The following is a 13073-nucleotide window of genomic DNA, read 5'->3' as shown; positions in this document are numbered from 1 at the left end:
ATCATTTCCTCACAATGTGTGTGTGTGTGTCTGAAATTAGACTTCTACATGCCTTGGATCTTTACACTTTGAGATACTGCTCTTAAAGTCTGAGGTGTCTGTGGTGGCTGACTGAGAAGGACAGGTACAGAAATGGGAAGCCTTGGATGTACTAGGACTTGACTGGCTCATCAACTGAGTTACTTCTTGAAAAATTAAGAACACGAATTGCAAAGGCTACAGAATGCAGACTTTGAGCACAGATGGAGTTGAGGAACCAACACATTTTCCTCTTGTGGAGCCTGGCAAATGCAATGTCGTTAATGAACGAGGTCACAAACCCAGAATGCTCAGAAATTCTCTTGCAGTGAATGTGTTTTGATGTGAAATAATTAGAAAACTGTGATGGCAAGAAAGCACTTTCTCTGGGGGAAGGAAGGCTGTCATTAGTGATGTGTCCGAAAGGCAACCCAGGAAGACTGTTAACAGGGGTCAATGATGACTTTTTTTCAGGATTGGTTGGAAGCATACATTGTAAACAGATGCATGGTAAAATGAAGAGATAAAGGGTGTCTTGAGTGGGAGATGCTGAAATGAGGCAACCATCCAAGTGGGGTTAATCTGAATGTCTTGAAGACTACAGAAGGCTATGACTTCATGTCAGGGCAGGGCATCCGGCAAAGACTCTTTGGGTAATGGACAGACCAAACAGGAAGTATGTAAACTGAAAGTGCAATCCCAAGACAAACAGTTTTAGGAAACAATTCTGTTTTTTGTGAACTGAAATACATAGGCTGTCATCTTTGAGATGCAGAGTGACCAAAAAGGCCCCAGATGACAGTAGAGACAAAAAAGTTTGCAAAGTCAACATATGCAATTTTGAAACCAAGAGACATTATTCAGTTTTGAATTATATAAAATAAGTCTCCAAGTGCCATCTCTTCAAGGAGCCAAAAACAGTCTTGAGTAGAAGCCTTTCACTTGTAGAGAAGTGGGAACTGGTTCCCTTACACACCCACCCCTCAAGACAAAGGATTTTAACTAATTTGAGGAAAAAGATGCATTTGGTTCCTTGAAGGGAGAGAGAAGTCTCAGTTTAAGTTGGTGGGAATACACAATGAAGTCTGCAACCATGCCGAATGACTGTTAGAATCTAGGAATCTGAGGCCATTTGTTTCCAGACAGACAGACTGGGAAAGGCTGCCTGCAATTTTGGGAAGAAGGTTAGGTGGGTAGCAGAGGGGAGAAGACAGAGGGTTAAGAAGCAAAGATAGCCATGTTTTTTCTTTTGAAAAAAGGATCCATGAGGTCCCACTACTTTTTGTTTTGTGTCAGCTTGCCATTTTATGTTGTACTGCAGCTTCAAAGACTTTTATTGGGTAAATTTACATGGCTTTTGAAAGAAAGACCCTGGGTTAGAGGAATTTGAAAACCGTAAAGCCTTATCAAAAGAGGTATTCAAAAGCTGAGTCTTCAAATCATCTGGGAAGTTTGGTAGTTTCACCCAGGCAGTCCTCTGCATAACAGTTGGAAACAGCATCATATGCACACATAAGAAGTTAGTGACTTGGAATGCAACAATTAGCCATATCCAATAAATTACTATTAGTGTCCGAGTTGAGAAGGCTATCGATAGGCTGCTCCATGTTAGAAAAAACAGATAAAATACATTTTGACATATGTGCTTGCAATCAACTGCTCTGAAATCCAAATAGATGATGCACATATGTTCTTGCTAAACCTGTCAAAAGCATGGCTATCCTTATAATTTAGAACAGGACTGGCAGAACAGAAGGATATAGAGCATTAGTCCCATGCAAGAAAATAATAGTAGGGTTTGCAATATTATTCTTGTAAAGAAAATTGTGTGAATGTGGCACTCTGCAGAATCTGTCATATTTTAGGGAAACAGATGTCCTATAAAGCCCCAAAGACAGGTAAGGATGGCCACAGGTTTTCATTCTAAAAAGTTTGCATTATCTTTTTTGTGTTTTGATACCACCTTTCTTTCCCACTTAAGGAAATATTTCATTTTGGAGACTCTCTCCAAAACAGATTTCCTCATTACAAGAATCTCAGGCAACAGTATCCTCAGATTCACAACCATATGCAATTGGTGAAGAAATAGGAGATGCATAATCTAAGGACTAACTTTTAGAGTCTGAAAGAGCTTCCTCATTTGAGAAATAAAGGTCTCTCTCTCTTTTCACACAGGCAGAGGAAGAAGTTGGAAAAGAAGCCTGAAGGGATAGAATAGCTTTAAGTAAGCCTTGGGCAAACTGAACCAGTCTTCCTAAGAACCCTTTTGAACAGGGGGTAGGAGGATTAAGAAAGAGGTGTTTTGTTTTCTGTGTACACTTTTCTGGAGTCTCGAGACATATGGCTTTAAGAGAGGAATCCAGAGGCTGAACTTCCATAACTGCCAATATCTTCCCTCATCAGTACTTGGCATATGCCTCCATCAACCCCAGACACAATAAATCCTGGTTCTTTCTTCCTGTCGTGTTCTGACAAATAGTCAGAAGGGACATGCAATGTTCCCAGGCCATAGCATCCCATGCATGGGACATGCCAGAGAGACAGACTGATGGTCTGAGGGCTGCATAACTGCCTCAGGGGAGTCATCACTGTCAGACCACAGATAAGAGACAGGCATCTGGGATTCATCACTAACCTCTTTAGATAATGTCTTTTTATTTTTGGGCTGAGGAGGGAGGTCTGCTGATGGGAAAGCTGACAAATTTGTCAAGCCTCTGAGGTGCTTATTTTTGAAAAAAAATTTTTGGAGGAGTTTAGCCTACTCTGCACATTTTTGGGTGTAAAAAAATTGACAGGACTTGATGTGGTCTTTACCTAGGTGAAAAAAAAAGGTATGAGAGTCCATATACAGAATTTGCTTACCTGAAGAACATCTGTCCTTCCTGACAGAGAAAGATTTTTTTTATAATGTTTTTTTGACAAAGAAAAAGGAAGGTTTCCCAATCAGAATACCTATCTGACAAAAGACTTAGTTGAAGCCAACCGCTGATACTAATACAGCTGAGCTAGTGACAGTCTGCATAAGCATACGTTCCTTGTCCCATATAGTTATATGGGGATTCCAACTGTGATCTGCTGAAGGCTATCTCTACGTCTTTTCCCAACAGATGTGGTGCCACAGAGGGTCGCTCCCTTTTACATCTGCTTTTATTAGCACTTCAGTCATTTTCAATCAAACTGGGGGATAATGAGGTAAAGGGAGACATCCCCACATCACTACAAAACATGATACAATTAATATCTATGTTGATGATATTCTAGTAACACTCCTAGATGACATATATAATCTATCTAAACTTTTACAAGCCTTTAGAAATTTCTCTTCATTATCATATCTTTGAGTGAAGCAAAGGAAAAACAGACTTGGTAGATGTAGTGTTTGCATAACAGCCTTTAAGGCACAGCATCAGTTTCAATGTCCTTCTGCTGCTATGAAGTCGCACCCAAAGCAGATATAAATAAATATTAAGAAAAATGAGGAAGTTAATCTAATTCTTGATCAGTACTCTCAGCTCTTAGGAAGCTAAATGGCCTTGTTTGGAAAAAAAACATTTTATTTTTAGCTATACATACTACCCAAAAATTAGCTTCATCTATATTTCACTGCATCTTACTTCAATTACGTTTCAACCAGAAGAAATAAACTGGTCAAATCTTGAGATTGACAGAATCCTACCAAAAAAAAAAAAAAAAACACATTTCCTGCAGGAATCCAAGTCCTCCTGCACCTCCATTATAGGGGGCTTCCACCACCCATTTTACTTACATAAGTTATCTTTACAGTTACACAGCTGCAGATAAAAGTGAAAAGCTGACAAACACTGGATGATTGCTAGTGTGCATATAAAAACTGCATCTGCAGTGATTTTCTACAAGAAAAGTGATCAGACAGTACAGCATCAGGAAAAACATTCAGAGAGTTTAAACTGTCTCTACTTTACACTTGAAATATATAGAAACCCCCAAATTACATATAAGCTTTAGTTCACAATGATTCCCCCCCTCCACCAAGCAATTTAGTTTTTTTTTGTCTTCCATCATTTCCTTTGTTCTCCTCTTAAAGATTCTCCCAGCTTAAAGCAAGTGGAAACAAGACATTCAATTTTCTAATCTCAGATTAAGTCTTCAGCTGTACATTTGAACGTTACAGCATTACTAATTAACCCCTTGTGTAAACTGAGTTGAAAAAACATATTTGACTATTCTACTTTCTTGGGCACATTTTGATATGAGGAGAATAATTACATAAAGTTGGTGAAAAAAACTTTTGAGCAGGCTGCGACCCTCTATAACAGAAATAATTCACCAAAAATCAAAAACAAGAGCCTGCATTGCTGCATTTTGGTTTTGAAATGCATATTAGCATCAAGGGAGTTTCTCCCTTGTTACTGCTCCATCATCCAATTACACATATTCTAGGTTTTGCTATCCAATAGAAGTCACTCTGAAACACTAGTTAAAAAAGTAGCCTTTTCATTTTTAAACAGTATGTTGGCAAGGAACCATTTTTGTGGTTTCACAGCTTGAGATTTAGACTTTCATTTTTTCACTAGGGTCAGACACACCTTATTCAAGCTCTTGTCTATTTTTTTTGCCATTTAATATTTCCTTCCCTTATGAGTGATACCACCACCCTTAAATGTCCCTGCTGTAGTATTTAATTTCTTAACATATTCACTACAGGGGAACTCACTTATATCTTCTAACACCTCTGCGGGTTATACATTATTGACAGATGCAATGCAACTCCATCCCAATTCATATTGGGGAAAGACTGATGCCTTTGTAAACCACCATCTTTCACCAACAGATAGAAATGTAATGCTCTGGACTCCTTCCATAGCCACGTCTTTGAGATATCTGCATATATTTGTTTGGCACTATCCTTTTTTTTACTCTTTCTTAACCCCCAAGACTCTTAAACAATGTCTACACTTTCACAACAGATTCTTACTGAACATATCATGGGATCAGGGTCCACTGAATTTTGAAGCTGATCAAATCTGTCTTCTTTCTGTGAAAAGTAAGAAAAAAACTAGTCAAAGAATGTGGAAGTCTACAAAGGAGCTATATACATATATATCTATAAAATTTGTAGAGGTTCCTGCTCTAGACAACAACTCTTATCTCAGGCTGCATTATTATTCTCTCTCTTTACAATGCTTAAGAAATGCATAAACACATTTTGAAAAGATACTGTGCCCTCATCTCCATCAACATGACATTTTCATTTGTAATCAGTCTACAGAATAGAAACCAGTGCCATAAACTTGAAATGGCAACTCAACTCCTCTGTCTGATTATGAAGAAAGGTAGGGCATGCTATTTAGACTCTATGGCATAGTAAACTGCATAAACAGAGACAGTCTATCCTCCCCTCCACTTTTCCTTCCAACTACTTCACAAAAGGTATCAATATTTATTTTTATCCAACTTAAATTTTCTCTTTTTTCCAAGTATATCAAAGGATTTGCTCTAAATATAGTTCTAATATTTTCCTTATTATAGCTAGATGCTGATGAAGGACACAAATTTAAACAGGTTATGAGGTTTCTTGTTTGTACCCATGTTCTCTCCTCCCATGTTATTTTATTTTCACAGATTTTCATTAATCAAGAACCATGCAAGAAAATTCTATTTAAACCTTTCATTTCATATGCTTTAGCACATTGGTCTGCTCTTTTTTTATGAATCTGAAATAACAGTTACTATACTGACTCTATGATTGGATTGTGCATGCTTGCATTTATTGCTAACAGTAATTTTACTCTAATAAAAGAAGAAGAGATCACACAAAAAAGGGGAAAAAAAAACAGGACGGCCAGTAAAAATCAGTCTTAGACTCTATTAACCTGAATAAGTTCACAAAAAAAAAATCAAGATATTGACAGTCAAGACATTTCTCCCCCTTTAAATGCAAAATATATTTACGATAACGACAGACCATTCAGGGCACTCCACAAGGGGGGATCCACCTTGCATCCCGGGAACTACCACCCCATCAGCCTTATCTGCAAGGCCATGGAACGTACTATCATGGAACTTATAAACAGACATTGCCAACCTTCAAACACTGGACCCCACACAGTTTGGGTTCGTGAAGGGCCGATCTTGTCTCCTGAACCTGATTGACTTCTTTGAATCAGTCTCCAGAGCAGTGAACAAGGGTAAGGTGGTCCACACAGCCTATCTGGACCTCGCCAAGGCCTTTGACACCATCCCCTACTCTGGAATCATAGATAAACTTACTAAGCTGGGCATTAATCCCTACGTCACTCGATGGGTTGCATACTGGCTTACTGACAGAACCAACACTGTAAAAGTAGCAGATTCCAAATCCAGCTCCAGACAAGTGACAAGTGGACTACCTCAGGGTTCAGTCCTGGGACTGCTCTTGTTTGGCATCTACTTCTCTGAAGTACAGGCCAAAACTAAGGGACTCTGACTAACAAAGTTCTCAGATGACTGTAAACTGGGAGCCATTATTGAATCCCCAAATGATGTGGATATTCTACAAAAGGGCTTTATAGAAACTGATGCTTGGTGCCAGAGCCATGGACTCAAGCTCAGTGCTAAGAAATGTATAGTTATCCCTGTGAAGACTGGTAGAGATGGGTGAAGGCTGCCGGTCTAGTCAAATAGAATTTGGTACATAATTCTATCATTTGTAAATATGAATGTGAATCACAGGCTTGTTGTCTTAAATAAAAAAAATGTTGAACTTAAAACAATGTGGCAACATTGCCATCTGCTGTAAAGAGAGCTAAAGTCAAGCATTTCTTGTTGGTCCTTTGAAATTAAAATTATTTCATGACTGCCTTTCAAGTTTACAAGTCGGCTCCAGTCCGGCTAGATGAAGGCTTCCTGCCTATTGTTTTAAGGCTGAAGTTAATGACCAGAATTCACATGTGGAATGTCCTTTATTGCTCTAAGTGTAAAATAATGTAAATGCAGTTTCTGTCAGCCTGGGAACACCAGGAAAGTGTAAAAGATGACAATGTTTTAGCAGAACTGCAGTTTCAATTTAAACAGTGAGAACCAGAGATTAAGCATTTTTGTCTGACTATCCAACTCAGCACTCTGCCTGTTGTCTTAAGTAAGTTATCTTAGAAGTGTGTTTTCTTGTAGAAATAGTTAAGACTATAAAGATTACACTTTGTGTTTTCCTGTGATTTCAGAACTGTACTTCTGATTTATTTTAAGTATTTCTATGTGAAATCTGAACTCTTTTGACTAGCACTGTGCAGCAGAAAGTATTGTCTTGTGGTTTTAATTATTTATTATTAAATATTTTAAAACCTTTTAACACTGGCTGGTTTGTGTAGAGATAAGTTAAGCTCTAGAGTACATTGCATATTTATAGAGTTTACTGTCCAAGACACTCCAAATAAACTTTGACTGTTTAGTCACATCTACCAATTGGATAATAATATTGTACAGACAGTAACAATTGGACACCCTTTTAAGGGCCTTTGAGTAGCTGATAAATATTAGCTGGGTGGTGGCAAGTGGTACTACCGTATAGTCTGGGTAAAAGGGGCACAGCTGGAGAACCTGTGCCAGCCTTCCCCAGAAGTGTCTGTCTGGTTGTATAACCTCATCTCAAAGTGTGCGCGTGTATCAGCTACTTGGGCAGGGACAGGAAGCACTGGCTGGACAGAGAGAGTGCTGGAGATTTTAGCTTGCCCAGCTAGGCTGAGATCTGGACCCTATAGGTGTGCCAGTGGGGAATCTTATTGGGGACCTGGGGAGCAAGGGAGCGACCAGCCCCGGACTGACTGTGATCTCTGTGTGCTCTTAAGGGAAATTGCACTTTACTGTGTGTATTTGTTATCCTTTCCTCATAAATGAGACACCCTCTCTGATGTTAGGGGTGAGGCTTGAGGTTCCTTGATTGCTGGGCCAGGGCACGGGCGTCACAATCCCCTTTGGGAAGAAACATGTACCCGTGAATTACCACATAGGTGGCAGTACATTAAACACTGAAAGTGTGATAAGAGACTTAGGGACACAGGTGGACAGTGGTCTCACCTTCGATAACCACATCGCCACAACAGTCAGGAAATCCTTCTAATGTGGCACATCTCATCACAAAGGGCTTTTCATCCAGAAAAAAGGAGGTCTTTTTGTCCCACTGTACTCATCCCTTATTAGACCCATTACAGAATACAACGCCCTGTTTGGTATGTACCTCTCAAGACAACTGCAACAACTGGAAAGGCTGCAGAAATACCTCACTAAAAGATTCACAGGCCTAAAGCAGATGCCCTATGCTGACCGCCTAAAAAAACTCTACCTATACTCTGTCGCATATAGTCTACTCAGAGGCGATCTCTGCTTAACATACAAGGCCATGTCAAACCCAGAGCTGTTGGACATGCTACACTTAAAGAAATCCCAATCCCTCAGAGTGGCATGCTCCAAGGATCTAAACCTTGTCATCACAATTAATAAAACATGCTGGAGGGATAGGTTCCTGACCCAGAGACTCCCCAGACTCTGGAATAGACTGCCTATACATGTCAAGCAGAGCACCTCTTTGGCCCTCTTCAAAAGGAACCTTGATGATTGGATGGGAGATAGGAAATTCACCCCGGGGATCATGTCAGTTGCCCTGCTAGACAAGTGTCCAGGGAAGTAAATACTGTGGGAAGAAATAGCCAGGGAATTGTTATGGCTAAGCTTGTATAGGCCCTAGGGTCGATGGCCTAGTACCAACCTATGAACCTATGATTTATACATATTTACATGTCCCCATTCACAAGACTTGTACACAATTTCCTATGTGAAGCTCCATTATCAGTTTACTTCCCTGCCCCTTGGTCCACATACACAATATTTACCACGTGCCTGAGAGTAGTATTTGCTCACCCTCAGACTTGTAGACGTTCACAACTATCCCTACCTGGATGAATGCCAGAGTCAGCCAACACTCTTGAAACATTTTATCTAACAGTCTGTGAAACTCTCAACACTTCCACAGCTTGGATATTCCTCTGTCTTTAAAAAAAATCAGATCTGCTTAACAGTTCCACTTGAAGAAGGAACCATCCTTAGTACCAAATTTTCCATAACAACCCTACCTCTGCAAGTACACGTCTCAGGTTGTATGCCATCCTCCATACTTATGCTTTCCTGTGGAAAACTACACATAAGGAAGCTAGACCCTGATCCCTCCACAACCTTTGAATTCAGCTACCCTACTGAACATGTTTTTCCATCAACACCAATCACTGCAAAGACCTGCAGGGGACACACAGACTGCTGTCAATCAAGGACTGCCTTTGTTCCTCCAGTTCTTGACCAGAAACTTACAACAGACTTGTCAGGTTATGCTTGTGAAACTCGTGTCCAATATGTCAAAGTGCATGGTCTGTGGGCTCCATTCTGTAGTTTCCTGTTGGTGTAAGACTAATACAAAATATCAAGCTTTCAGTTCAGTACATTACAGTCCTTAGTATGTCACCACCTTACATAATGCTGGCATAGCCTACTATTCTGTTAATATACATTTGCCTGCTGTATACATATACACACATATAGATTTGTCTGCTGTATTATCTGTGTATACCTACCAACTCATCTATAGCTTTTCATGAACCTGTAAAACAGTTTTTGAATGGGATCTGTTCATCTGAGACCTCAAAAACAACCTGTGGTTCCTGCAAGGGACTTGCATTTAAATATAAACTACTGTTGTGCAAGTAAACTTATTTTAAAAGTAAATGTTCTAATAGGCACTGTTGCAGTAGCCTAAGCTACTGGCTGTACAGACTGCCAAGGATATGACCACCAGCCAAAAGCTTTAGGGCACCTTTCATGAAAGTGTTAAGGAGAAGTGCATAAAATGGGAACATATGTAAAAGTATAAAAATATATACAGGAGTATGTATATCCACCATCTGGCAATACACCTCAAGCAGAAAAGGGGGGACGGAGGAAGGGGATGGCTACTGTAACAGTGACTGATTTATTAGTGCTTTTATCATTATGGTAAGTTTATTCACACAATTGCACTATATTCAGCATTTAGGTCACTGCTGCAATAGCCCAAGACATTTTGCAAAAGCTTAGGATTAAATAGCCAGGGGAAAGGAATTCAGGAATCCAGGAGCCCATGGAGAATGGTCATAGCAAAGTATGCTTGGGTCCTGGAGAATTAATCTGGTTCGTAATGCTTTGTGTAAGTATGCACAGAGGACCAAGTTGCTGCTTCTAGAATACCTCTCAAGTACATTCCATTCCAAAGAGAGAAAAAGTCAAAGCTCTAATATAATGGGTCCTAACCCATTCTGGAAGTGGCTTGTTATGGCAAACATAACAGAAGCAAACAGCATGAAACAACCATCTCAAAACTGTCTGCTTTGACAATGGCTGTCCTTTTTTCTTACCTTCATAGGAACAAATAGCTATCTGCCTTCCTAAACTATTTAGTTCTAAGTTGTATGTGAGCTGTGTGTGACATCCAGAGTATGTAATATTTTTTCTCCCTTGTTTTTAGGTTTTATTTTATTTATTTTATTTTATTTTACATTTGTTAACCGGGCTGGTCTAACTGGATATATTTCCATTTTCAGTAGAGGGCCGGGGAGAAAAGCTCCACAGGAAGACATGGACGGAATACAACAAAAAACAAACAAATATATAATAACAAAGTTAACAAACAGATTTAAAAAAAAAGAGGTAGGTGTTTTACTCAAGACCAGAATAACTAATTCTATTTAAAGATATAAACCATAAGTTACCATAATTTCATCATTGGAATCAATTAGAGAGAGTCAACTAGAGAAAGCAAGAGATAAAGGAAAAGAGAACATTTTGCAAGACAAAAGTACAGAATAGAAAAGATATGTATTGCTAGATAGAGAGAGACAAATAGCCGTGAGGAGGAGAAAGAGCCAAGTAAATTTTTAATCAGGTTTAGAGCAGGAACATATCCAGTGGTTATTAAGATGAACTTTTAGTTTTTGTTTAAACAGTGCAGTAGAAGCAATTGAAGTAAGTTCGGGAGGAAGTTTATTCCAGTGTTTCCCAATGGCATTGGAGAAAAGGGAATCACCAGCAAGGTTATTAGGTTTGGTTAAGGTAACTAGCAGTTTGCTAGAAGAGCGGAGAGAGTTCAGGTTTGAGTAGGGGCTTAAGAGGTTAGAAAGAGCAGGTGTATTAAGAGGTTGGTAAAAGGTTCTTTGGACAAACATAAGTTGGGATAGAAGCAACGTGTTTGTCAGTTCGAGCCAGTTAAGTTGTTGCAGATTCTGACAATGGTGGGTTCTAAATTGTTTTCCAGTAACAAATCTAGCTATGTTGTTGTAGGAGGTAGATAGTTTAGAGATTGTTTTTCTTAAGATTGGTGTAGATAGGTGAGGCATAGAGAAGTGTGGATATAAGATGCGAGTGGGCAAGATTCACTTTTGCTGGGAAGGTTAAAAAAGTTTTGATTCTATATAGAGAGCCAAGTTTCCTGTTTACAGATTTAATGGTATTGTTGATATGAAGGTCGAAGGAGAGATTGTTATCAATTGTGACACCTAGCAATTTGGTAGAAGAATCAGGTGATATGATGGTTCCATTATTAGACACAATGGAGAAGTCAAGTGTAGGGGATCTGGTAGTAGGTTTAAAGAGAAGTAGTTTGGTCTTTTTGCGTTTAGGAGTAGACATCGTTTTAGAAACCAGGTTTCAACTTTAGAAAATACAGCTTGAGTGTTAGTTTGAAGTTCAGAAATGGATTTAGCAGAGCAAATAAGTGTGGAGTCATCAGCATATTGAATGCAGATAGCCTGAGGAATGGCTACTTGCAAGTCATTTATAAAGAGGGAGAAAAGAAGTGGTCCAAGAATAGAGCCTTGGGGGACACCAAGGAGATTGGTAGAAGAGATGAGAGTTTGTTATCCCAGAGGACAGCTTGTTTCCTGTTAGTGAGATATGAGCTGAACCAGTGGATAGTCTCAGGTGCTAAGGAAAGAGATTCGAGAATTTTTAGGAGGAGAGAGTGGTTGACCATGTCAAAGGCTTTGGACAGGTCTATGAAGAGAGCAGAAGACAGGACATTATTGTTGCGATTATTGTTAATAATATCTGTGAAGGAGAGCAGAGCAGTAGTTGTGCTATGATAAGGCCTAAAGCCATGTTGACAGTTTGTTAGTATTTTATTTTGTAGAAGGTGATTCATTACCTGATGGTGGACACATTTTTCCATTATTTTAGCTAGAGGTGACAATAGAGCTATGGGTCTATAGTTAGAATGTTCAAAGGAGTTTCCTCATTTATGTAATGGTATGATGTAAGAGATTTTCCATACATCCGGGATGGATTCTTCATTTATGGTCCTATTAATGAGAATTGATATGGGATAAGCTATTTCAGAGGCTGCTTTTTGAAGGAATTCAGAAGGAAGCTGGTCAGCAGAGGGTGCAAGGTTTAAGCTTGAGAATGCATCTCTGTATAAAGGTAGTGGAGATGGGTTGAAGCCTAAAGGTTGGTAGTTTGGAGGAAGTATGGTCATGAATGATGGTATTGTCACTGGATAGATGGGAGGCCAAGGAATTTATAGTATTGATGAAGAATGAGTTGAAAGTGTTGGCAGTATCAAGGGAGGAATTGTATCAGACCCAGAAGGGGGGGGGGTGGTAGTCTGTCCAGGGTGAAGAAGTTTATTAAGGGTTGACCAGAATTTTTGAGGATTATTGTGATTCACTTGCTGAAGATTGCTATAATAGTTCTTTTGTCAGAGAGGATTGATTTTTTGGTAATATTTCTCAGGTGTCTGAAGGTCTGTTGGTCTATGGGAGATTTGCTAGTTCGCCATTTTAACCAAGATTTGTTTCTAAGTGACATTTTTTGTCTAGTCTCTTTTGTTAGCCAGGGGGCTGGCCTAGCCTTAATTCTAATAGAACGTTTTGGTGCATGATAATCAAGAATAGTTAGGAATGTGTTGTTAAAGAAATTAACAGCTTCTTGAAGAGGAAGTGTTTTTAGTGGGTTCCAGTTACAAGCCTTTAGTTCCGTTTTAAAAAGGGTTGGGTTAAAGCATTTGAGGTTACGTAGGGTCCTAT

General features: G+C 39.2%; 1 protein-coding gene across 1 annotated transcript in view; it reads right to left on the bottom strand.

Moving 5' to 3' along the window:
- The window catches only part of CCDC18 (coiled-coil domain containing 18), a 2776331-nt gene that overhangs the window by 224912 nt on the left and 2538346 nt on the right, over positions 1–13073 (bottom strand). The window contains exon 21 of the mRNA XM_044086821.1: positions 4973–5032. Coding sequence (XP_043942756.1) covers positions 4973–5032 — 60 coding nt within the window. The remainder of the gene's footprint in view (positions 1–4972; positions 5033–13073) is intronic.

This window comes from Protopterus annectens, chromosome 10.part0, assembly GCF_019279795.1.
Source record: "Protopterus annectens isolate FY-2018-M chromosome 10.part0, PAN1.0, whole genome shotgun sequence".
NCBI lineage: Eukaryota > Metazoa > Chordata > Ceratodontiformes > Protopteridae > Protopterus > Protopterus annectens.
Note: the sequence above shows the minus strand (reverse complement) of the source record. Positions and strands in the feature narration are given on the sequence as shown.